Here is a 27955-nt window from a genome sequence, read left to right as displayed (position 1 = left end):
TTGTGTTTAACAGCACTGGACACTGACCAAGTAAACTGCTATAGTACTGCTACTTGATACTATTGTCTATGTGCAAACATTAAGCTGAATAAGACAAAATACTGACTCAAGCCTTTATACAATACATAAATTGAAACTTCTTTTGAAGGTTAAGAAAATTATTTTTTCTGTTTTCATTACTGGTTGAAATTTTACAAGTCTGATGAGGCTGGTGGCAAAGCTGTCACACAAGATAATGAATAATTTTTTCTGCTCTAACTAGACAGAGAAAATACCCTGACATGATTCGTTCTTGGGATGGAGAATGAGAACATTTCTATTCTATACTAAATCAATCACTCCTTGTTTGCAACTTGTTTAAAACTTTGCAAAGCTTAAAAGCCTTTCACTCTCAATGAATCCAAAAGAGAGAGAAAACATTTGTTAAAAAAAACATAAAACAAAATTACAAAAAAAGTGCATTATGCAAAACCTAGCAAGATTAGAAACAATAACCTGTAACTAAGTATTCTGACAACACAACAGTTGTTTTCATTTTTTCCTTTGTAGCACATAATTAAATTTCATCGAATTCTATGGCACTTTATTGAGATTAATATGATCACTTATAAAGTAGTTGCCTTTTTTTGGGGTTTTTACACATATTAAGCATTTGCTCAACTGGGAACACTAGATGATTCTTTTACAATAAATTCTTTTTCCTGCTACAAAACCAGAATTCAGTTGTTGAAAGAATGATAACAGCATCGCTAACCTTGTAATGTTATTTATCTGGGGATAAAGAGTTGCAAGCAATAAAGGATTTACTTTCTAAGCAGAAGTACATTTTGAGGCAGACCCCTTGGTATCTCCTGGAATGAAGGAGAGGGGGTGAAGGAGAAAAGTAGCTGAGGAATAAACTTCCAGTACAATATTTTCCAGACCCAAGAAATCTCACTAATTATACAGTCAGCCTTGACACTATTGACTTCTTCGTGAACAGGAAACAACTTTCTTCTGTGTAGCAGAGGAAAGCTAATATATAAAGTTCAACAGATACTACACATATTGGTAAGAGTACACAACACCATCAGTTTAAACTGCAGAAATAAGAAATGTGCGCAAATTTAAGTGTAACATTATCCTGATTGCTGCTTCTTTTCTCAGTAGGCTTTAAGAACCATGCATTTGGGGATCCAACCCTGAAGCGTCACATGCTCTCTGGACAGTTCTGATTAAGGCATCACCTGCTCTGCAACACTCAGGCAAAGTGAATCAACATTTATTCCATATGGCAAATCAGGAAAATATTTTTCTTAAGAGGTTATGTAATTCATTCCTACTTGCAGGCTATCTCACAGGTGCAAGCGAGAAAACCCCACTATTTGATTTCCTGGGCTTAGTCTTCCTGCAGTCAGCACATTAATGAGAAACATTTGAACTATATTTAAGTATTTCTAGCTCATGCTTTATACAGCATTCTCGCAGTCAGAAACTAATAACTTGCTAGCTTCTATTTATGAAGAGGTGTCCATCACTTAACTGAGCTGACTGTATTTCAAGTGGGATTTTGGGTTTAAATAGAAAATGGGGGTTTGTTTTTCTTTAAATTCTGCTTGCAAAGCCATCCTCTTTTATTCCTGGAAGGTGTTCATGATACAGTCACTTGCTGGGCTGGCTCTCTTCTGGAGAGCTTAGTAGATAAATTTTGAGAACTATTTATCTCTGGGATAATACATCACAGGATTTTTTTTTTTAAACTATTTCTTTCTTACTGAGTTTCACAGTTCTCATCTTCATAGATTTATTCCTTTTCTTCCCCCATTTATGAAATACTCTGGAGAATGGCTAAAAAAATAACATCAATGCTTTTACTATCCATATGTTTTATCACTGAGCACAGCATCAAGCTGGATGGATTTGCAGCTGAATTTGCTTTGTTTGGAAAAGTGACTTCAAATAATCAGTGCTATGATGCAATATTAATCTGTTAAAACCTTCTGTATAAAATAACTGTGAGTTATTTTAAAATACTACTTAAATTTCTGTCATGCTGGATTCAAGCACTAGAATTTTCATAGCTTTTCAACAACTTGTCCATCTGCTTAACCATCTTTTAGGAGCTTGGCTTTAGGAAACCAAGTTTTAAAAATCTTCAACTACAGCTCATATGCAGCTCCAGAAATGCTTTAAGAAAAACATATCAGCTACATTAAAATACAGTGCTTTCAAAATTATCTTATTGTTGGACAGGGCCTTTTTTTTAGTATTTGAGGGCTATCACAAAGACTTACCAAATATAGCTTCACTCCCTCCTCACTTACAACGAAAGTGCAACATAGATGCACATTAAATGGTAGCTCTGCACACTATCTCCCACTGGCCAGGTGGGAAGACCAGACAGAAGTTTAGAAAAAGCCAGAAACTTTTTTTTTGTTGTTTGCTACAGATAAAGTTAAACACACACTTTGGACAGCATTCCCAGGATTCCATGGGAGATACAAAGGAGGTCCTGTTGTGATTCTCTAGGAGAGATGTGAATTAAGAAACAGTGTCCTCAGGAGAAGATAGAAATCCAAGATAGATGCCAGGACTACAAACAATATTGTGGAAGACGTGTGCTACAGATTTCAGCAAGCCCTGCTCCACATGAGCTTCCCATGTCACATATTAATAATTTTGAAAACCCATAGAATGATGTTTCTCTTGAAAACACACAGAATAACAGATATAAAGAAACACCACATCAATATTATATACAATATATGTATCCATTCCTACATGGGAAATAACTTATTAAAAAATCTTGGAAAAGCCTCTAATTCTACCTTTCAGTTCCCTTGTCTCTGAATAGATGTGATGATGTGACTAGGATGTGACAATAACACGTAAAATCTTCTGTCTTTACATCATGGGCCATTAATCACACAACAGCACATATGTTACTGAAATTGCTCTGATAAAGAAATTTATGGTATGCTTCAGATATTGCTGTAGACTTCACTTTACTGGAGACTTACAACAGATTTAGCAAATCCAGTCAAGGTAAGCCAAACAGTAGCTCTTCCTCGAGAAAAACAGTATATGTATGTGAAGCTACATAAAGACAAGAAGCAGCTAAAAGGCCAGATTATGTACATCCCTGAAGTAAGTAAAATTGCATGTAACAGTAAAGGCTGGATTCCGGCCTAAAGGACTAAGCTTGGTTTCCCATTATTGTGGATATTCATATGCATACAAAAGGGCATATCTCTTGCAAATAAATATAAAGCAGTCACACAAGAATATGGAAAAGAGCATTACAGAAGCAGTCAAAGATTCAAAATCCAAGAAATTCCAGAATTAAGAATGTTTATATACCCTGATCTATTCCCCATCTGCCTCTCTAGACTGAATCTTGATAGTGTTTACTTATATGATAACTACATTTTCTTCTGAACCCCTAATTTGTTAATATAGGAAACCTTAGAGAAATAATGAAAATTACTGATTTTTAGACAGAAGATCCTAAGCATTGCACTGATTACCACAGACACAAAAAAGACACCTCTTTTCCTACAGCAACAGTCTGGGATAAAAATCCTCATAATCATGGAATTAGGGACTCCATCATACTGAATACTCAGAAAGCTGAATTTTACAGGAAATCTCAATACAGCAGTGAACTTTCCTAAACTTGTGTTTAGCTGTATGACTTTATCTCAGCATTGCCTAATAGACTTTTGAAAAGAGGTTATAGAGTTCATCTTTTTAAGCTAAGCATTTAAAGGCTTTAGTGATCAGCTTCTTTAAAAGTAGCTGCTCGAACATAGGAGGAAGATCTTAATGTATTCTTTGCCAATCATTTCCTACTGGATATAAGTGTGGGTGAATCACAGGACTGAAAGTTTCTTGGGAGCTATCATGCAAATTCTCATATTAAACATTTTTAAGTACAATATTTTATACAGAATCTTCAGAGGCTTATACGGAGGAAGGAAAAATATTGCTCATTAAAATAGTGAGGAAAAGAATCAGGCAAGAGCAAGAAAATTAAAATTAGTATCTTCCTAGAAGTCCTCACTGACTGAATTCCACTTGGCAGTACTCTGGGTATAGGAAAAACCTCTAAATGAAGGGAAACCAATCTCAGCGTGGCTGGCTAACATTAAGTCAACTTTAAAAGCTGTTGACTATCATTTTGCCTCGTCAGCAGGCAGCTTGGTAAGGACCAGGTTTATATCCTTGAAGGCGTGCCCACCAATATCTGGGGACACATTACGTGGAGGTGCTGACAGAGAAGGGACATGTTTAACCTTGGCAGGGGGAAGAAGCGGAACTTAACAATAAGCAGTTTTCTTTTAAGCAGCAGCTGGTTTCTTGAACTTCACTTAAGCAGAGGAAGTAGCATCCATCTGGGCTATTGCTATAACAAAGGCCCTCACTAGCACAGAAAAGGGATCGGGCAGAAAAGGGAGTAAGAAAAAAACAACCCCAAGATCTGACTTCTTATACAAGATACTTTGTATGCCAGCATAGTTTTTAGAAGCTATTCATTGCAGGAATCCCTTCCTCTCTAAACTTGCTGCCACAGAAAAATTGAGAGTTTGAGCAATTTCAAAGTGTTGCAAAAATTGTTTCTGAGAAATAAAAAGCAACTACAGCTCATGATGCTGCCTCACAGAAGAGGAATGTTTAGCACAAGCACTATTGTGATAAGTGCCAAGTAAGGAGATACACTCAGAGAAACTGCCCCCCACCTCAACCCCCCCAGATTCTTGGATACCTCAGCAACATTTATTTTAGGTCAATCAAAAATAGAAGGAAAAAAAGCAGGGCAGGAGGGGACCAGAATGACTGCTTTGGCAGCTTTGAAGGCTCCAAAGTCACTCTCTCCACTCAGAGGCAGTAATTCAGATACCACTGTTGGCTAGAAATTTGAACTCCTGAGTGATATTCCCAAGTATTGCCACTACATGCTATTCTTACATATTCCAAGCAAAAACAAATTAAAACTGCTAAGAGAGTAAAAAATACTGAGATTGCCTTTTAAGAAATGATCCTGATATGAGAAGATAATGTGTATATAGATTCTAAAAATAAATGAAGATGATCTTTGCAGCCTGAAAGCAGCAGCCAAACTCCTGACAGTCCTTGTCCAAGCAAAGTTCTTAAAAATCCATTTTAGAGAAGACTGCCAGCTGTACAGACAGGGTTTTAGAGTTTGAATGGAGCCTCTTCTCGGATAGACACCAACCAGTAATGGAAAAAGGATTACAAACTGAAGCACAGTTGGAAAACTGGCCAGGAAAGTCCCCTGGAGAACTGTGGAAGCTCCTGGGCTCTGTGGCAGCTTCTGTTAGTGATACAGGGATGTGACTTGTACTGCAGTTCACTATCACTAATTACACGTGGGTGACTTTTAAAGCTCTAACAAAGGGGAAATAAAACAATGGTTTTCTGTGTTACTGTGATCTTCAATAAAACTCTGACGTGGCAACCATCAAAGTCAAGAAGTTACACAAGCAATTCCCATTATCAAAATGAAAATGTAACATACCCCTCAAAATGCCCAGATTATTCTTGACTGTAATCCAGAAACTTCAAAGACAAAACACACAAGAACTGGAAGTCTGGATATCTACTAAAATAACCAATATACCCATTCAAGCAGGCTGTTCCTAAATATCAACAAGTTTTGTGTCCTGTACATTATAAATGTGGAGTTTATATTCACATAATAGATTTTACAAGAGTTACAAACTAATGTGACAGTGATGGTGGTTTAATGGCAGCTCTGACATTTAGATTCTTTTGCAACCAGACAATTTCTCAGGTTGTAAAATATATGGGTAATTCTCCAAGAATGATTGCTCTGGTCCAACACACATGCCATATTTTCCAATAGTTCTGATGGCCTGAATATCAGTAAAAATGCTTATACATAGATTTCATTTTGACACTCTCTTGTCTGTATCCACTAATATCTACAGACACATACCATTTCTCTGAAATTATCCAACAGCCAACATGTTTCTGATACATAATGGAATTTCTTAGAACCCTTTTAACATACTTCTCAAGGTTAACACTACACACACTGCTTTTATTATGCTCCCAACAAAAGAGTTTTGCAAATGCCCTGACTTATTCTCACACTGAGATTTGCTGGTGCTATCAAGGTGAGAGACCTTGTGGCTCTGGGCAGACTGATCAAGCTGATCAGTCACTGCTTTTCAGGGTGCATGTGCCTCTGTGTGTTGTGCACACGAATGCACAATGGGTGGAATGGTCCCTTCTAAGCCTAAATTTTACTGTGATTATATGAACTGTTATTTGACATTTTTTTAAAAAAAGGTGTTAAAATATGACAGATTTAAAATAAAATTGAGTCTGAAGACACAGAAAAACTATGTGCAAATCAACAAGGGAACATACAAATAGAGTTAATGAGCAATTCAAAAGGTTGGTAGCTCTTATAAAAATGCCCTTAAAAACCTTTAATACACACAAAGAATTTTTAAACTGAAAATAAAGAACAGTTCCTCCTATTTTCTCTTGCCTTTAGCATTATGGCAACATTAATGAAAAGCCTTTCCTTCTTTCAGGGACCCCACAAAAGGAAATGAAGGCACCCTTCACACAACAGGAATAGACAGAAAGTAATTCTGACTCTAGCTGGTTAACACCTGCAAACAAAGATTTTTACAACATGCATAAATCCCAAATGGTTTTAGTTCTATATGGAAACAATGAACTGACAATTTTCTAAATTACAGAGAGAGGATGATGAAAGTAATTTAATGGCACACTCATTTAATCTGTTAGACCCTGACCATGTAAGAAAAAACCAGAAAGTTTACAATAACTTCAATTTGACAAAGTGAAATTTACTCAACTCCAGTTGTTGCAAGTCTAAATTTTTTAGAGAACTATACTGTAACTATTCTTTGTGTATTTCTTGTAAACAGAGTATCTCTGCAACTTTCTTTTTAGAAAATCAGATCCTAATTGTTGCTTGCATGACTTTTCCCCTGTGCCACGGTTGGACTGCATAATGTTTTTCCTGCCACATAAGCATGTCTATAAGAAGCCCAAACAAGTTTAGAAAGAGTTATATAACATTTTTTGCATTTTTGGGGACTATAATTAAAGCGATAAGATTATGGCAGAGATCCTAGAACAGATTAAGAGCAGAATTCTATGATGAATGAAAGTTTGGGTCATTAAAAGTGCAAACCTAGATTTTTTTCTTTAAACCACACTCAGTTCAACATGTAGGACACAAACTTTTGCACTTAACAAGCACCTTTAACAGGGATCAGTAAGAGTACTGGTGTATTCATTAAGGAAAAACAAAAATCCAAGACAAAAAATAGATAAAATAAAACCCAAAGCTGCAAAAATTTCTGTTAGCAAGCCTGACTCAAAAGACCTGTGCTGTATCTAGATTGAAAGTAATTACATGGAAAGACACAGATCTAAGAAATTTCCTGGAATCCTTAGGGGAAAAAAAACTCCTAAGAACTTCTTACAGAGATAACTTTGATGTACACAAGACCTAATCCAGACTGAATTCATGTGAATCAATAGTTTCATAGATCTTGCAAGTTGTCTGAATAGAGCTTAATATTTACTTCAACATACTGAAAATAGAAAGCTAAAAGACTCTGTGGTTTGAAAATTGGAAGAAAAGAGAAATCTCCTAGCCTCCAGCATGTATAGTATTGGTTTACTGCAAAGCGAGCCCTTCTGCTGAAATGAACAGCTCACAGAAATACACTCCTCTGTATTTCTCTTTGCACAGACAATTTCTCTCTGCATTAAAAATCTGATAGTGTTGTAACACCAAAAAGTAGCTCCATGGACACCTGCAGTGACCCTCCTCTTGCTAGATGATGACCAGCAGGTATCATTTCCAAGCATCATCAGTCATAAGCCTTCAACACTGAGTATTCTTCTTCCCAGTGCCAGTGAGATTCAGTGGGTTCTTTTGCAGTGCAAAGCACTTTTATGTGGTGTTTGAACTATTTCTCTGGTATTGGGTTAAAAAGATGTGTTAAGAAAAATCTTAGATTAGTACATATTAATGAATTTAAGTAGAACCCATGTTTTAAACCATTGCAGTGGATCTAGCTTTTATTCACAATGTGAATAAGGTTTTAATCACAAATATTATATATATATGAAAATTCAAATAAACTTAAGAAGAAAAATCAAGATTTTTGGGAAAGTAAAAAAAAATTGGAAGGGCAATCTTCCTTAAACAGCTCCTAATTTTAAAAATATAGCAGACATATTAAAAAATGTTTATGAAAGTAACTAATGTGCATAAGGGAAGCTATATGAACACTGAACTACCAGGATAGAAATATATCCTAGAAAAAAGTGTATGTGCTTTGGGTGCATGAATATACAAGAATGTTGCTGCACATGTTTTATACACATGTTTTGGCCAGAAAAACAGTGACAGACTAACCTGTTTCTGTCTCCTGAAACATACTCTCCTGAATCCTTTCTTCTGATTTAGAACAGGAAGCAGAAACTGTTTCAAAAAGTAGTCAAGAGTCTGTACAAATACAGCCTCATGATACACCATCAAAATAGCCATGGCAAGCTCTTGTGCATGCCTTTCAAATAATTTTGTGTATTTGACTTTCCTGTTTTACCCATTTCATCCCACAAACTACTGTAACAGCGAGTAAGGCACAAAGTAAGTGTAGCCAGCAGGTTAAGACTTGTATCTATCTGACTGCGCCAGGTCTTGTTCAAACACAGGATGTCAGGACTGCAGACTCCAAACCAGCAGCCGTGCACTTGGCAGTGATGCAAAGCAGAGCAGTGGTCAGAGAGCAGGGCTGATCCTGCCTACAGAGCTTGCAGCCCTGTGAGAAGATAGTGACAGCCAGTCACAGGGGATATCTCAGAAGGTTCAGGAAAAATTGTCTGAATAATAAAGAATACACACGGATGAGCAAGTTCCTGAAAGATTGATGTGTCTGCAGAGTGCTAATACAAGTGTACATTATTCTACAAATGCTCTGCAATCTATAGCTATTCTCCAAATTAAATGCTGCATTTGATACAGAGAAATCTACTGGCCAATTTTTCCTGTCCTTTAAATATGCACATTCAGATATTTTACATTCCATTTGGGATCAACCATTATAAATCCTTCACTGCATAGGTAACATACTGTCTAATCCACATAATCTAATGCTGTGCAGAAGTGAAACAATTACTTCCAAAGACAGACATGGAAAATGACAGCATGTCACCTTAAGACCATAATCAATTTATGTGTAACAGCTACTACTGAGGCTTCATTGACTACAAACACTAGACCAACAAACATAAGAAAAAATCCACCAAAACCCAGAAACAAAACAGCAACTGTACATGCTGCTCACATAGCCACAGTGCCAAATGCTGAATTTCTAACAGATGACAAAATGACACATCTCATCTGCAATACATACTTCTTTCAGGTCATGGCAAAAAAATAAGAAGGCTAATGTTTCTGACCCTTCTGAAGTCAGTGGGAATATAACCAATATCTTCAAAAGGATCAACACTGACCCACAAATCTTGTTTTCCATTCTCATGAGCAACTTAATAGCAATCATGAGAATAAAGAGTTTAGGATCACTTCTAAGGTGATTACAGCCACAAAACACCACTGTGAAAAACCTGCAGTTCAAATTTTCTTTTTACTCTTTTAAGAAGAAAATCCACTGCTGTCTGGATAGGCAGGGCTACATGGGATTTCTCTGCTGGCTTATTGTCCCAGCAGTGAACTGCCACTGAGGAAAGTGACAGCCTCTTCCACACTTGCTGTCTCACAGGGACCAGTGAGTGTCAGGCAGCTTAGAGCTGCTCAGTGACACGGATTACTTTTTGCTACTTCAGTTTTCAGCCCTACCAGAAAACTGACTCAACTCATCCATACAAGGGCTTACTGGAACAGATGCAATGGAAAGAGAGGGTAGCCTCAGCAAGGGGGAGCAGAGGGCAAGACAACCTCATCCTCCAGCAGGAAGCCAGTCTCAGATCAGTGTGCACACATCATGAAACTGCACAATGGATTGATCAGTGTTCGTGGAATAAAAGGCGTGTCATTTCTGTACAAACAGATCCAAACTGTTCGCTTTCCATTTTTCAACCCTCAGTACTTAATTTCACTTTTTCAACTTCAGTGAATTAAAATCATTATTAAAACAAAAAAACAACAAACAAACCCCAATTCCCCCATGCCACACAACTTGGGCAATATCCCGAGAAGTTTTCAATGACAGATACAGGCTGAGCATATTTTCAGTATTCTTTCTGTAAACATTCTCATCAGAAGACACACTGCATCAGCAAAATGTTACAGAACACTCTTAAAATCTATACAGTGCCATCACCCAGTATTCTGCTTTCATCTTTGTGAGCCATCAAAAGCAAAATTAGTTCTATGAGCTCTGCATCAAATCACAATTCCAGATACAGCTTCTGTAGCATCAACTGATTGTTCCATGCAAATAAGAATAAGGTATGCATGTGAAGTTTATTTTTAAGACATGGCTTTAAAGACAAGAATTTTCAGTACCCTTTTCTCAATATCAATGCTGCCTATAAAGAACATATAAAGATCCCAAACATGCAAAAATAAGTACAGGTTTTGATAAGCAGTAAATAAAAATCAAGAACATATATAGACTCAGTTGTGTTTCTTACCTGTCAAAAATCCCATCTGTAGAACAACAGCAAGTTTTAAAGTAGGTTCAGTGACCTTTTATATTAAGAAAATAAGCAGAAATGGCCAGTGCCTTGGTGAGATTACAAGAATCAGCTATGAAAATGTGAATGGTATTTACAAGCAGTGGAGTGATGGCAGCTTCATAATAATTCAAGAAGACACGGGAAATTCCTTTCAGGAATTTTTTTTCACCACATATGCAAAATTAAGGCAAAATGCCTTCCTTAAATAATGCATGAATAATGCATTCTCTTTGGATAATGCAAACAGGATTGCAACTAAAAATTTTATAAGACCACCCGTAATAGGTATTTGTTGGATTTCTAAAAAGAAAAAAAACCCTAGTAGTATCTAAGAATGCTGACACATTCTCTCCCTCCTTTCTGGTAGACAGATGTATTTTAATTTGAGGTTTTATAAAAATAAACAGGCTATTTTTCTTTTCACTATTAATTAACTGATTTCACTTTGTGTGTCAGAAAGAGGCATAATCATATTTATTTTTCTAATTTCAGGTTTTAAAATTTATTTATTATTAAATTTTAAACTGGTGTGCTCTTTCCCTGAAGCAGCAAAACTTTTCAGCATATTAAAGAATATAATATATAAACAACCTCTTGCTCAGAGTCATCAGTACATAGAAAACAGTAATTGTGAACTGTATATTTATAAAATCATATAATCAAGCAATGGGCTGGAAAGGTCCTTAAAGATTATCCAGGTCCAATTCCCATGCCATGGGCAGGGACACCTCCCACTAAATCAGATTGCTCAATTAAAAAAATTATGTCAAATGCTCACATAACTATTTTAAAAATAAATAATGCCCCCCCCCCCAAGTAGTAACTTTCAATGTATTTATCTTACTTTTATAGCATTTGTAGTGTTATGCGAAGGCAAAGAGAGGGCCAAGTTTTTGTCTTTCTTAGTTTAGGATCAAAACCTGCACAAAGGACAGAAGAACTGAACAGACAGACCAACACAGCTAGCCAGTAAAGCAGAATGATGCAACCAGTATCTGGTAACTAACCAGATTTAAAACAAAATCTCATGTTTTAGGAGAAGAAGAACAACAGTGGGAGAAATTTTTCTTTATATGATTACAAAATGTTGAACTTGTCGTTTATATTTGCCCCACTGGTTTTGCGTTGCATTTCTACAACTGTTCCTGGACTAAAACATGTCCAGGGAATATAACATGCTGTAACCAAGGCCCAGTGCAATATTTCATTCTAAGAAAAAGTATATTAATCATTAAAAAATGTTCTCTGGAATTAGGAACAAAAGAGCAGTGGGAACAATGCACACAAACTTAGCCTTTGTGATTCAGTAAATACACCAGCAGTGATTTGAACCTTCCCATTCGGCACTTTGTGGTTGTGCTAACCCAGCATTTCAAAGCAAACTTCAGTTCCACTGACACAATTTCCCATGTCTTTAGTTCCACAGGGGAAAGTCTTTTTGAAAATTTTACCTACATTCACCTCGAGGCTTCATGAGACTCCTTTGAAGTTTATAACCTAAGGTTTCTACGGGACAAGGATTTACATAATTCAAAGGAGAGCTTTAAGGAATGGTCACAAATTACTACATTTTAAATTAACAGACATCTTGTCTGAGAGGGGGAAAAGAAGGAAAAGCAAAAATAATTAGAAACCTCAGATTTTTTTTGTAACAGATTATCATGTTTTTAACCTTTTAAGCATTCTACTTCAACCATCAAATAATTTTATTTGTACTCTGCTTATCTTTCTGAGACCATCAGTAACTTGACAAAGGCAGTAACTTGCAAGCAAAATGTATGGGTAGGACCAAAAAATTGTAAAATTCTTCAGTGTATCATGATAAGATCTGACAACCTTTTTTCCCCCCCACAGTTTAGATTTCTTTATTCAAATATAACAGAGTAAATTCAGCTTGCCAAGACATAATGTTCTCTCTGCTATTACTTGAATAATTTAATTTAGCATTTGTTTCATGGATATCTTCAAAAAGAACCCATAAACTCATATGTCCTCTAACCTCTTCAAGCAGTAGCTTCCGCATTTCCTCAAAGAATGTAAACAACTTTAAAAACAACAGAGTACTAATGGATAAAACATTACTTTTCTCTGTACAAGACCAGTAAATAACCCCCTTTCTGTCAATGCTATTTACAGAATGATGGTAACTGCAATCAGATAATGGTTAACGAATTTTAATGAAGTCTGCATTGGCTATCAAATCCTGAACTTGGTGATGTTTAGGTTCTGGGAAGCTGCCTGTGGCTTCTTAGACTCAAATCATCACTCCAAATCCAGTTAAAAAGCAGAGTGAAACAATACTCAGATATTGGGTTACACATGTGGCTGAGATTACATGTTAGCCTAAGGGATATTTGAACCACTTCAAGTGTTTTATATAATAATACCACATTGAAGAGCACTGTAGAAAGCAGTTAATCTCCTCGGGCATATCACCCAGCAACAATTCTTTTCTAACTTTTCCCACAGATTCATGGCAAATTTCCAAAAGTTCAGAGGTTTGGTGAGTTTAAGCCTCTTTAAATTCAGATTCTTATCTAAAACTCCCTCATTTCTGAACCAGAAATCTCATTAGATATGATCTTCTCCTTTCTCATTATGCTAGGAAAGCTTTGCAAGCTTCCTTTTCTATTGCTTTTGCAATAGAGCAGTTGCCATTAAAGGACCTGTTCTTGAATATTGCAAGCATGAGAACATGTGGCACAAATCAAATGACTGAGACCTCAGGAACATGACCACCAAGTTTCTCACATCTGAATGCAACCAAATGGACTTTCTAGAAGTTAAATACATCACAGGGCTATACTGAATTTTAAAGCCCTGAAGACAGATCCTCTTTCTGGCCAAACTTTCTTTTATTTTCACTCTTTGATTGTCTACAAATATAGCAAGTGAGATTTCTTGCATGTCCAAATAACCCAATTAATTTGTCTTCTAAAACTTGTTTCCCTACTGTATGGGTCCATAAATAAATCCATGGGTTATATTCCTTATTATATCCAACACACCTATTGTTCTTTCTGAAAGATGTCTATACCAAATAGTTTCTTTAAGAAATGCTCAGGTAAATGTATTAAAAAGTGGCTGAATCAAGTTTTTAAAAAAGCTTTATTTCGTTTGGATTTGATGATCCTTGCGGGTCCCTTCCAACCCAGCACATTCTGTGATTTCTGCTTCAGAAATTCAACAGATGAACACTGCAGTCTAAAAATTTAAAAGAGGATGGCATTACTCTTTGGCATGTTTCTTAAGTCTAATGCATGATGCATGATGCCCCTTTGGCTCTGCATGGCATTGTCAGCTGTGGTTCACTGCTTACGTTCCTCACGGGAAAGCACAAGATAGTGTAACACTTATCTCTTTCTTTCTGTACCTTAGCTCTTAGCAATGGAAAAAGCAACTTGAGAAGTGTTCTATCCAATTTACTATGTACAGTTTACCTGTATACCAACATGTATTACTTTTTCTATCTAATGTATGGATAACAAAACATAGTGGGCATGCATACTGAAATACCTGTGGAGAATCTTGTCTTTTTCTATCTGACAAATCTCACTCAATAAGTTTAGATGGTATTTCCAGTTGCTCAGATACGTTATTTTGCTACTCTAGAAGATGATGAAAATATGCAGCTACCTCAGTTTTGACATCTTTGATGGCACAGACACTACCTTCAGAAATGTAAGTTTTACACTGCATTACAGGGCTGTCTATATGCAGATTTGGTATTAAGAGGATTCCTCCACTATATGTGGGTGAACAAAATGCACTTCTGCCTAAGAGTTACATTTCCAAATGGCTTCTCGCTTTTAACACCTACAACAAAAAATATTATGTACAAAGTGCCATCTGATTACATCCAAACCCACCATCTTTGGCTCAGGAAATGCGAAAGTCATCAATCACGTGATAATGGGATAGTATTCTGGAAAAATGTCACAATATGTTTTACATTCTTCCTGGACATCTGCTTTGGCACTGTCAGAGACTGGGCCAAACACGCTGTTGGTTGCTGTGCTCATATGTCTTATGCAGAACTTCATGAGAACAGAATTCAATTTTGTCTTTTCTTTGGCCCTTTACACAAAACAGTTCTCAAAAAGGGATGAAAAGAATCTACCAAGAGGTTTAAAATTCAAATTTCAAGAGAAAAATACATAAGCACATAGAATTAATGAGAACCTATAAATATGTGCAAAATCCCTAGTCTACATATAACATTCTCTGTTCAACATATCTTCATAACCCTTCCTGAAAATGAAGGTCTTTAGGAATATCCATTGATCTGTGTAAGCCCCACATCCTGACTTTTTTGGTTCTTAGAATAAACATGAGTTACCTGAGCCAGGCTTTTTCAATACCTGTTGGAAGTCCTTATTCATACACCTCTCTTCACTTTCTGGATTTCTGCAGTTGTATAAATGCAACAGTGACCTTTAAAAACATTAATTGTATCAACGTTTTTTTCCATACTTTCCTGTTTCCATAACCTGATTAATTTTTGGCAAAGCGTATGCTTCACACAGCTGAAAACCCTGGCAATTCATAAGTATAAATTAGTCAGACAACAGGAAACACTGTCCAAAATTCTGCAGTCACTTAAGCCATCTTAAACCCTCTGAAATGAGTAAAGCAGCACAGAAGAAAACTGTGTGTTTTATTTTCAAGGCACAGTTTTTTCTACAACTTGGGGAGCAGTTTTAAGTAGCAAAAATCTGTGTGATTTTAATATTGGGTTTCTCAAAACAAAAAGTGAAAATAAGTACCATCATAGACTTTTCAAGAAACTACTTATCAATAAGAGAATTCCAATTTAGTTGTTTTGTGTGATTCTGTGAAGCTTCCTGGAAAACCTTATTTGTAGAAGCTTATGAAATGTATCTCTTTCATCCTTCTATAGGCTGAATGGAAAGGACAATTTTCCTTCTTGTGAACTTGGCAAGATGTACATACTCTGTAAAGAAGAGTTGTAACTGGATGTATTAAGGAAAAAATTGGGTGTTCTCTCCAGGTCACAACTTAGATTACAGAAATATGCAGACTTAATGCTAGCTGGTATTATTCTAGACACAATTAAAGTATGTAAGTTTGTAAGTTAACACTCAGAATGCCTTCCATGAACACTCCTTGCATTGCTATGAACTATGTGTTATTAAGCACAGCCTAGACTTGGAAGGAGTCTTTATTATTCAAGTTTCCTCAGTTCTGAACAATTTCTCTTTAATGAGTGATCAGTTTACTAGAAGAGAAAAGAAAGCCTTACCGATGAGATACATTTTACCCGTATATATTGTATAGATTTATCTTTACAGTTTCTTACCCTCTGTGGAAGATGTATATACTCTTGACACAGTATTTCAGCCTTGATGCAGAGACACTGTGGACTCTCAGGCCCACAAGGGACACACACCACTCGCTCTGCTCCAGAGAGTCACTTCTCTTATAGGCTAAGCTGACATTATAGATCACCTTCATCATCATTTTAAGGAGATAGAACAATGCACTGAGTACTTCTCAGCTTACAGAATGGCCTTAGGCTTCCCTTATGTGGGAGCACAAAGACATTCCCTACAAGCTTTCTCACACACAAGCATGAGGCTGTGGACTGGGCATCACTACTCTTACACAGCCCACAGCAACTGTGCAAGAATAAACTGCATCAAAAACCTGTGTTTGGTTTTGCTAAAAGCACTCACCCACAAGTGAGATAAAATGGCATAAACAGGATTCCCTTAAAACTTCTTTCACACTCATTAACAGTGTAAACATAATCTGATGGTGCGGTTTTGATAAGAAGAGATAAAACATAATTTAAGCTATACCCTCCCTACTCAAGTTTGGCCCATATGTGGTGTATGGAGCAGAAGACATGTTATGCTGAATTTACTCTGTGTAGATGCTAAAAAAAGCAATGAAAATTTTATTAAAGATACAAACCCAAATGTTTTGTAAATTCCACTTCATTCCCATGGTGTAATTCTCTTGTGTACAATTATAATATACAAAGCTTACTGTTGCTACCAAAAAAAAAAAAAAAAGCTGTATTAAAGTGCCCAAACAAATTCCAAAGAGAACAATTTCCTGCATTTAGAAAAGAAGCTGCAGAAGAATTAAATTTTACATGCAGTTTCCTTTTTCTTGACTCTTCCTTTGGGGTGCGTTAGCTATTTACTTGTAAGAGCAACACCTAACAAACACAGTATAAAATGTTTCCCCACAATCTCTTGTGTGTCATGGGCTTTCTTCAAATAGTATTTAAAACAGTCAACTGGCATAAATAGGCATCCCAATAGCTACACATGTGAGCATTACATTTTCACTTATTTTAAAGATAGGTTTTATTATTGCAAATTAATTTTTATCCTGAACCCACCAGAGGCAAATTATGAATAGTGTTTTATGGCCATAAAATACAAGAAAAAGAACAAAGGGTGCTAGAACAAGGGACCAGCGGGTCATGTACTGAGGTCTCTTTTGTCCAAATGAGGGAACCTACAACAGTTGTGAGGATGGTCTCAGGACGTAGGTGCGGAGCAAGGACAGAAAGGAAGGTCACAGCCCATGTCTGCAGAGCGACAGATCCTGTTACAAACCAGCCAGGCACATTCCTTCCAAGCGATGCTGCCACAAGTCACATTACCCTTATCCTTCCCACTCTCCCAAAACAAAACGGAACTGAAAGCCACAACCCAGCTTTAACATGCAGGATTTCATTTAAAGCAGCAATGTTCAGTTATCCTGCTGGATAGGGAGCAGTACTCCGTTTTCACAAGAACTGTAAGATTAGGAATGCCAGATCAGGAGCCAACCAGAACGATACAGCCATAGCACAAAGCTTGTACAGAGATTCTGTGGATCCAGTAAGTGAGGGGACTACTCCAGTTTGAAAGTCTGCTACCCCCCTTCACCCTGTTTGGATGACAATATTCCTGTCTCCTCCTATCTCTGCTAAAAGATAGCGTACAAGACAGACAGACTTGCCAGGAAAGTTACTAGTAAAGCATTTGGTAGATATTCTGAAAATTTCTCCCCTCAAATGTGCCTCAGCTGGAGAAACGCACTCTTCCCAAGAGGAGAAATGTGTAATACGTAATACCAGCTACTCTGTCCAAGAGAGATGAAAACGGCACCTTAAAGGCCCTTAGCTCTACCTGTTATCCTCAAAATCTCCTGTCTGTACATGATCAGATCAGGATTAAAATCCTAACGTTGAATTTTACGCTTGGTTACACTAAGATGTTCTTAACACAGTGAACTACTGGCACAGTTAACTCTAAAACCCTAATATGCAGGCATGAGGGCCAAGGTCAGAAAAAAAAAAAGTCAGCACAAACTCCAGCTTGCCCTCACCTATTTCAAGACAGCAGTTGCAGTGAATTCTGGCCACAGACGCTGACTCGGGACTATTCCCGGGACTGCTGAGGCCTCGCTTACAGCAAAGCAATCCAGGGAGCTGCAGCTGCACCACTCACTTGTATACATGCAAACTAGGAACAAGCCCTAGCTTTGAGAGGGTGTGAAAGAGTCCTGTTCAGTTTGGGTGCTACATCACAAAATAAAAGTCCTTCCTGTCTGAAAGAGAAGCATTTAGACTCTTGTGATTGATGCTGGAGGAGTAATTTCTCCTGCGGGCTCTTGATGAGCCTGGCTGCACTGCTAGCCTGACTTGAAGTTTAACACTGAAGGGACTAATGTGAACAATGAATCTTCAGTGAGCTAACCAGGCTTTAATAATCCTTCAAGAGCAGCTAGCAATAACTGAGCAGCATAATAGCAAGTTTCCCAAAACGGGGTCATCATGCTGGAAACAGGGGCTTGTGTGTGAGAGAGAGACAATGATTACAGTATTTAATCATCAGCTTCACCATTCCAACTATTCCTGACCATAGTGTCTACTTTCAGACAATGCAGTAATCATGGTCAGGGCATTCACACTGCATAGCAGTCAACAGGAAATCTAAATTTAACATACACGCTATACTAATTTCTGAAAAACTTCATTCTACCAAAATTGTATATATTTACATAATTTTTAACTGTATGATATACAAAACACCACCACATACTGTGCTAAGTCCTAGTGCTTCAGGAAATACTCTGAACAAAAAGTCAAAATCAGTATATTTTAATTTCTTATGATATGGACTGCCATTATAAACCAGCTGGGAATTAAAAAATACCTACTATTTTACATATTCTGTGAATATGCATATATAGCAATCCAGGTAAATAAACTATTATAGCTGGGTTTGAATATAAATGTGTATAAATGTATATAAAAAGGTACTATAATATAAACAGTATAAATAATATCACTCCATGCTTACCTACCATTTTATTCTACCTTATTACCATACCTAACACTTATCTTTAAGAAACCTCTGTCAATAATTTTATATTTAAATTGTATTAAAATATTTTAGCATTAAAATAGCTAAAAATACAGGGGTTAATTTAGTATTTTCTCTCACGCGTACAAATTCACTGAAGCAGGGATAATAATGAACAGAATTGGGCCCTAAAAAGTTCTAATTTGACACTAATTAGTAATAAAAGGCAATGCAAACTTGTGTTAAACTGATTACACCCATATAGCAATATCAGTATAATGGCCTTAGCTGCTTAGCAACAAAAGTACAAGAATACCAGATAAAATGGATTATAAAATCTGATTAGTCCCAGATGAATGTAACAGTGGCAAGTCAGCTAGGTTAATTTGCACTGTATATCATAAATGACACTCCTCTGAGCTATAATGGCAGAAGACATTTAATTTTTTTTGTACAAATACACATAAAAGAAATGAGACTTTATTTTACATTACCAATGACAGTTTTGGTCACACAATACAAGGATTCTTCTAAAATTAACTTAGAAAACATGACTTTAAGAAATTGTAAGCATGTGATTCTCTTTCTTTTTTGTGTTTTATACTTCCTTACAAAATAAGTCACTTTAAAAATGGAACTCCATATTACACCTTCCCACTGGACTTCCAAACCCTTCTTGGAAACATTTAAATACAAGCCATGGTGGAAGAAAGACTGATTACTCTTGGCTTTTACAGGGGTCTGATGCAGAAGGAGGTACAGGGATTTTTCAGAGTAACAGAGGGACATCATGACAGCTGAAATGGAAGAAAACATCCTGAATCTCAGCTTTATAAACACCAGACGTCTAGCATTACTCAGAGTGTGCTAGGTACAGGGCAAACAGCAGAAAGGAGTAACACCTGAACCACAGTACTCTATTCAGGATACAATCTAGGATACACCCGCAGTAAGGATAAGCCACTAGGTAGCATATAACAGGTAAGAGATCAATGCAGTTGTAATAGATCAACTACAGCCTCCTGCTTGATGTCCTTCAGTTCTGCCATGTCACATGGCTGATCTCTGCCTGACAACACCAGAACACAGGAAAGAAATGAATGCCCTTGCAGGTCAGCCCAGGAGCTGTGCTATGGACAGATACATGGATTTTAATATAGGAAGAGTAACGTTTTTACGGGTGGCATGAGTCTATTTAGCTGTAGTAACTGACATTCTCTACCCTTTATTTAACTACTTGTTTCCGCCAACAGAAATAGTCATAATGTTGACTAAGGGTCCTTTACAAGTTCTGCAGCTCTATCATTCAACAGGATTACTTTTCTGCACAAAAATACTCTCTACTATGTCTGTTGAAAACAGTGCTATGAAAAGAGAAGGAGAGGACTATTTTCAAATTTATCTAATTTCATGAAGTTGGATAAAAAAATCAAATGGCAAATGTTAGAAGCAGCAGCTCCCTAGTCTTCTAATTTTATAATGAATTATCATAATAAAGCTTTCACTGCCTTAAATAATTTAAACTCCACTTAATTTCTTAAGTATTTCTTAAGGTAATTCATTATAAATTATAGGGTGTGCACACACATGTGTATGCATCTTATAGGGTAGAGGTCTAGAAAATTTTAAGTACTTATGAAGAAAGCTGACAGGGGTGTAGGAGGAATTAAGTGAAGCTAGTTATAGTTTCTAGACATCTCCATAAAAAGCACTTTAATTCTCACAGTTCAGAAACATCCAACTGTGAATGAAGACAAGAATGTCTTCAGAGAAAACATGTCTAGAAACATTTAAATTCCCTTTGTCCCCTTCAGCCACCTGACTGAAGCTTTATCAATAAATCCTAATGTTGATACTGTTCCACAGTTGATCCCTGAAGCAGGGAATGAGGCTGGAGGGAAGAGGACACTGAAGAGGGGAAATGGGCAGCATCAGATCACTGTCAGGTAAGACACCCCTTACTGAAAAATCAAGGGACCAAGACATAGAAGAGAAAGAGAGGATATGAAGAAGAGTGAAAACAGAATGAAAACAGCAGCAATCCTGAAAATGCCCTGTGTTCTCCCAATAAAGGACACAATGAAGTCCTGAATAAGTCAAAGATGATGATAAGCAAAGGTCAATCATCACAAAAATGCTGTACCCTGTATGCTAGGCCTTGGGCAGGTTTTGCCACGGGAGTGCCAAATACAGAATGCAGTATTCAGAGTCCATTTTCCTACTGACAGACCAAAACACAACTCAAACCTCTGAATACGCTGATAGAGGCAATGACCATACTCTGGCAAAACAAGAAGGGAAATGCTGCCATAGTATAGGAGTGTAAAAAAATACTATCCAACAGTGACATAGTTTTATAAGATATGCTCCACTAAAAGAGTTAAGCTCATTCCACATAAAAAACCCAAGATCAGCTGAGGCCCTGCCTGTAGATTTTACATTCCTGCTGATGTAGCACTGGGTTGCAGAGCTCACAGCTCAAACTACTGCAGACAAAACATCCTGTATCAGCTTTGCACACTTTATCCCAAGCTCTGGAGCTCTCTTAATTTCAGATCACTGAAGAAGATTTCAAAACTATTCTTGAAGTACGATACTTGAATATTTTTTTAATACATCTAAAATGTTGATTTTGGGAGGGAGCCCTCATTTTTTGATGGGCTTAAAGCAAATTGGTTTGATTAAAGTTTGCTTTTGTATTAAGCAGGAACATAAGAAATATCAGTCCCAAGAATATTTCTTCAAAATAAGGAAGCTAGATGGAATTGTTAAAACAAGTTTAGATATATAGGGCTAAAACCACTTTAGTGTATAAAGTATGCTGTTGTTAGCCATTATTTGGCACAATTTTTGAATTCCAAAAAAATTTAAAATATCATCCCTTACTTGTCGTGATAATAATAGCATCATTTAATAAGTGACACTACTGAAAAGTCTGCTCCATGTAAAAAATAAATAATACTGAAACGTACTTACTGTAAAAAGCATATTAGGCAACTTTTCTGCACTGTCTTCAGCTGATTACTGAAGGAAAACACCACAGCATATAAAGTCAGACTTCTACATTTGCATTTTTGTGGAAGAGGAACAAAGCAAGTAATCTCATTACATAAAGACAACCTCTGAGTGCTTTGACAATGAATACTGAGTCAATCTTCCCATTAAGTCAGGGTGTATATGACAAATACGCTCTACTTGAAATGTAAAATTAATTCCAGCATGATCACTTCAGCGACCAGTTCAGCAAAGGACAGTCACCTGTACTGGCAGGGCAGGGCACACAGTTGCAATGCAAGTAACTACAGACTACTGTGAAACTCTTCAAACCTATTGTACTTCAGCCTTTGTCTCAATAAAGCTATTTTAACCACAGAATATGTTTGTTCAAGCAAGTTTTTCTACCTGTTTTTCTACTGAACCTGAGAAAATCATTCAGTGACTAATTTACTTGGTACATTTTTATTTGTTGCCATTCATAAACAATTAATCATTTTAGCAGACGTATTGCTTTTCCTTTTTCGTATGTTTTGGTGTTTGGTGTCTTTGTTCCTTCAAAAAGAATTCTTTGTAAATTGTTTGCAGGACATGCTCAAGAAAACCCTTCAATTTTTCAACTATGGATTTTTAATCTGATTAGGTATCACCAAGTGTAGTTTTGACTGTTTGATCAGAGACACTGGCCTATGACTTGTAACTATAAACCACTTAAGTATCAGTTCCTCTGAGTTCAAGAAAAGCCACACACTACAGTTTCTCTCTGTTAAGAGAGCTGGGAAGAGAGAAGAGAGTGAGAAGAACTTTTGAGTACCTTTGATTAATGGCACTGGAGAGCAGGGAGGAAGGTAGAAAACATGGTACAAAAGAGGGAAAGCAGATCAAAAAATACAAAAGGAAAGGAATCTCCAGGAAATCAGAGGAGTAGCAAGAGAATCTTCTGTCATAATTCACTTAATGTAAAACTGACCCTTACAGATGTTCTGCCACATGATTCACATCAGGCTGTTGATACATTTATTCATACTCCAGGGAGTGCACTTAGTCCTAAAGGTCCCTTTTTGTTCACAGAGCTTATACCTCACCCCAGTACAATCTTTTAATCACTTCTTTCATCTGAAATAACATGCTTAATTCTAGTTAAAAATTTAAAATAATATGTTAAAACATTTTAAGAGTACGTTCATATATATAATAAAAGTCTGAATGTGAAACACCATCCACAGACATACACGCCTTCCTGGGCCAATGCTTTGTGTCAACTTCAAAGCACATAAAATGCTAGCACATTTTCACTACTTTAAGAACTGTATAAACATATTAATTGTTTGCTATTTCCATATTCAAACCACTATAATTTCAATCCTACTAGCCATTTTCTTATGGCTTTCCCACAGCACTATTTATCTTTCCTGACAACTTTGCTAGAAGATCTTTTAGTCACAGCTTTTCTGCTAATTCTACACACACAGTATTGCAACACTGGATGTTAAAAACATTTGTACTTAATTCAACAAATTATACACTCTATTGATGTACCAGAGAAACACAGAAAATGGCACCTCAGTAGGTGCCAATACACCTCAGTAGGTGCCATTTTTGTACATTTATGCATGTGGGTTTTTTTTATTTTTTAACTCATTTACTGCCATCTCCTGGTTCTTACAAGGTAATAGTAGTTATGCTTTAACAGCAGCCAGTACTCCTGTACAATACTACTGTAATGCCAAAAACTTACCAACATCTTTTCCAAATACTGATGCACTTTTTATGTTGTTTTCTTTCAGTCTGGAAGTAGTGAATGTTATTCCTTGGACAGAAACTGGTAAAAGACTCATATAGCTTACCTTTGTCTGGAAGCAGCAGTAAAGTTGTGTTAAATATGGATGTTTCCGTGCTAATGCCAGAATTCTCTTTTCTGTCATTGTACAGTCTACGTCATCATCTTGAAGTATGACATCTTTCTTCAAGACTTTCACTGCATATACTTCATCTTTTCCTTTTAGCTCAGCTAGCATTACCTAAACCAAAGAAAAATTCTGTTTATATATGAAAGACAAATGCAGAATTTCATATGATTTGACTGCAATGAAAATAGAAAGACATTATGATAAACGAAGCTGCAGTATATAAAATAAAAAGTAAGATACTGTAATTTTAGAGGTATATACCTCTGGTGTTCTTTAAATTTGAAACAGAAGGTATCTGTTTTGTTTGTTAGTTAAGTATCTTAATGAGTACCTATTAGTGAGGTCTCAAAAAGTAAACAAGGAAGGAAGCTGATGTAAAACAGACATTTATTTCCCAGTTTTATCTGCCACTTCTGGTAGTGAGATTTGAGTGTGATGGACTTTGTATACAATCCAAAGTTACCATTCCAGCTGCTTTCAAGTCGTTGATTTTAACTACTGCTATTGTTTAAGGTTCAGGCCCTATATTCTGTTTAAGGTCAGTTCTGGCTTGAAGCCAGGATAATCTTCAGAGAAAGGATTAGAAAACAGGGACACAAAAGAACTGCTTCAGCTCTGTTCCCTGGCATGTGAAGTTCCCGTACATCAAGGAAGGAAGAGTGTACTTCTGAAACAGATTCATATTTCACTCCACCTCTTTGATTCCATGGGGCACAACAGTGTGGAAAGAAAATCTATAAGCGCTGTAAACAGAGTAAATCCACCATCACCAATGCCCTACTGTGGGGAGGTATCTGGTGAGTTACATCTCTGCTGCTTATGCAGTATTTTGGGCAGCTGTCTAAGCCCTGTCATATCTGAGTGGAAATGCTTCAGTTCTGCTTCCTCCAGCAGTGAACACACCCACTAAGGAAAAACAAATACACACAATGTTCTGTGAAATAAGTAAACTTGAACAGGGAATTATGAAGAAAGTGAAGCATGAAAAACTCCACAGCATTATTTCTGACATGATTTTTCCTGCTTGACCACAAGCAAGTTTGTTGAACAGTATGCATGTAACTGTATGTGAGTCTTCATCACCACTATCCTGAAATAATAAAACACTGACATTTTCTTTCAAAAGGCTTGACCCTAGTTAACAAAGGGAGCTAAAGCACAGACAATGTCAGCTCATCAGAAGACTGATGCTTCTGATCTGTTGAGTAAAAAAAGAACCCCACAGTGGAAGCACTTTCTGATTGTCCATACGAACACTTCCAAATCAGTACAACCAAAACCACCCCGAACACTAACTTACAAAAAAAAGAAAAAAAAAAAAGAAGGAAACGAAAAGCTACCCACCTTGCCAAAGCTGCCTTTTCCCAATACTTTGATGAAGTTGAACTCTTCAAGACCTATTCTCTTGCTCTGGGCCTGCTTAACCTCCCCATTTTCACCATTCTCCCCAGGTTTGTTAAGCTGGTTGTCTGTTGACGTTGTAGCTGTCGCTCTATGTTCCTCTCCCCGATTGTCAAAAGATAATGCTTTCCTAATGTTGTTTTCCAGCTCTTTGATTTCTGTGGAAACATGAGGAAAAATTAGTTTTAACCAACCATCAGAAAAATAGCCTGTGTTAGTCTATATCAGTGTGGGAAGAGACATTCATCATCTCTGAATGCTATGTTTAAGAGCATTCTGTGGTTAAGAATACATATTTAGAAAACTGCTTCTCCACCTTACAGTAATCGGCCAAAACCCTGCTCCAACAGGAAGGGTGGCCTTTTAAAATGAACCTAAGAGAATGACATATCCAAAACTTGAAAGATAAGTCAGAATAGTAGCCAAATAGTTGTTTTAGTGACTTTGGGTGTTCCTGTACAGAGAAGTACTTTGTTTTGAATATCCCTATCTTCCTGCAGCACTTACTCATCTTCCTGCTGAAGTATTTTAGAGCTGTGTCTTCAAAAGTTCAAAGGATAGTTGGGCGTCCCAGTCCTTGAAGTCAACATGAATGGAGCATCTTATTCAGCTCCAGCTGTTATCAGACGCCTGCCAATTAAGTATTTGACCACTTCCTAGTGCTGCTTCAAGCAGCAATTGTGTAGATCTGCTAAATGGTTCTGAAAGTTTCTCAGTGTTAAATACAGAGCCCTGGTGACTAACAGTCTTCAGGGTCCGCTCTGAGCTTCTACATGGTACTTCTGCCTGATGGCCTTAGAAGAAACAACTTTGTTGGACAGCTACAAAAGTGAAATCTAGGAGTGAATTTAGAAAAATTGTCTGTTCTTATTTTGAAAAAAAATTGGACATTTAAAAAATTATGATTTTATGAAAACATTGTCCGTGAAACCAAAACGTTAATAAGTTTAAATCAGTTCTGGATTCAGAGGTCACAGACTTCTGATTTTTAAAAACAATTCGATCAGAATCAAAAAGTGCTGTTGACATACACATTCTGTCAATTGGCTGCTCAGATAAATGAAATCAGGCCATATTAGTGAAGATTAAAGTGCCTGTGTCCAAATCTATGCATTAAAAGAAACTGCTGAAAGGAAACATGGTTTTAAGAAGCCTCTAGAGAGCACATGGACATGGTAGCATAGCCTGTCTGGATGGAAGTTTTTATTTTTAGAAATGTTCAACATGGAATTACAAGGAGCCAATTTTATCTCAAAAACTTATTAACAGTAAGAAGATTTTCAGATAAATAAAGGCTCTCTCTCAAGTTCTGTGTTACTATTCAAAATATTCTCCACACTTCCAACAGAATATATAAACTTCTTCCATAAAGATATTTTATTGACAGAACCCATGCAGTAAATGTAACAATATTACAAGATGACTGTTTTATCATTTCGCTTTAAAAGCCACTTAGTTCCAGAGATTTAAATTAAATGAGAAGCAGGCATTTTTAGAAAAGATTTTGCAGTTCATAAGTTTAAACGCTTCAATTTCTGGTGTTAACTACCTCATTATTTTGGTTCTACAGAGGCTGGTGCTCTTAGATTTTTTTTAGTCCAGGCAAATGTGTGACAAAATATGTTAGTTAGGAAATAAAAATACTTGTTTGACCTTGATCACATGGAGATGTTGGTGCTGATTTCGACCTATCTTCTTCTGATGATGCGCTTCCCGGAACTGGAGGTTGAGTCTCTGCACCTGCAATTAGCTAAGAACAATTCCAAAAGGGGTACTCAGCTGTGAGATCTTCCCATGTCATGAGGAAATTTAATTCAACAACTTTAATTTGTAAGTAGAAGTATGAAGGAAAGTGAAGATCTTCTACCCCTATGGATTCTCACTGGGAGAACCCGAGCTATACACTAGATGGCATCATATCAAATGGAAACCATAATATAAAGAGAGAAAAATCAGGCAAGTGAAAGAAAAACAGATTCTTAAGATGAAATAAACGTAGTATACATACTCAGTGAGTGGGAAAGTTATGAGAAGCCACATGAGTTTGTATTCAAATCTATCCAGTAAATACATACAACATGTATCAGCAAGCACTGCAGACTAACTCATGCAATAACAACATGACAACACCTCTTCCCAGAAGTGTCAGATCAATTAATTCATTCTTGAGTTTCCTACATTTCTGTAACATTTCAAAACAGCGTACAAGAGATCCCAGTGTGCAACAAGCAGGAAAATTAACAGAAGCAACTGTCAATGTTTAAAGAAATTATGGCAAAAATTGCCTATTTCTGTGAGACTGATGGGTCTGTTGTGACAATCATGCAGAGATACAAAGTATGGGCCCATTCTGATCCAGGATACATATCATCACTCAGGTATAACTCCACTGGATTTGGATGTACTTGGGGTGATCTATGCTTTTCATATCTAGAGCAGCCTGGCTCTTCCTATAAAGGGGATGCTAACTCCTGAACTGTCATCTGGAAAACAGCTCCTCTTCATGAGAATCAGCACACTGCTTGTTTATCAGCATTTACAACACTATGGAGTAGTGCTGTCTCCCAGTCAATCAATTATCCGATGCCAATTCTGAGC

General features: G+C 36.8%; 1 protein-coding gene across 2 annotated transcripts in view; it reads right to left on the bottom strand.

The window, feature by feature from the left end:
* The window catches only part of PRKCE (protein kinase C epsilon), a 285443-nt gene that overhangs the window by 73797 nt on the left and 183691 nt on the right, over positions 1-27955 (bottom strand). For both annotated transcript variants that reach the window (XM_085055006.1, XM_085055005.1), the window contains exons 8-10: positions 27011-27107; positions 25301-25515; positions 23894-24067 (exon numbers count right to left, since the gene is read on the bottom strand). In XM_085055006.1, the coding sequence (XP_084911132.1) occupies positions 23894-24067; positions 25301-25515; positions 27011-27107 (486 nt within the window). The remainder of the gene's footprint in view (positions 1-23893; positions 24068-25300; positions 25516-27010; positions 27108-27955) is intronic.

Source organism: Lichenostomus cassidix, chromosome 3 (genome assembly GCF_008360975.1).
Source record: "Lichenostomus cassidix isolate B80296 chromosome 3, HeHo_3.0, whole genome shotgun sequence".
Lineage (NCBI taxonomy): Eukaryota > Metazoa > Chordata > Aves > Passeriformes > Meliphagidae > Lichenostomus > Lichenostomus cassidix.
This window is presented reverse-complemented; position numbering and strand designations above follow the sequence as displayed.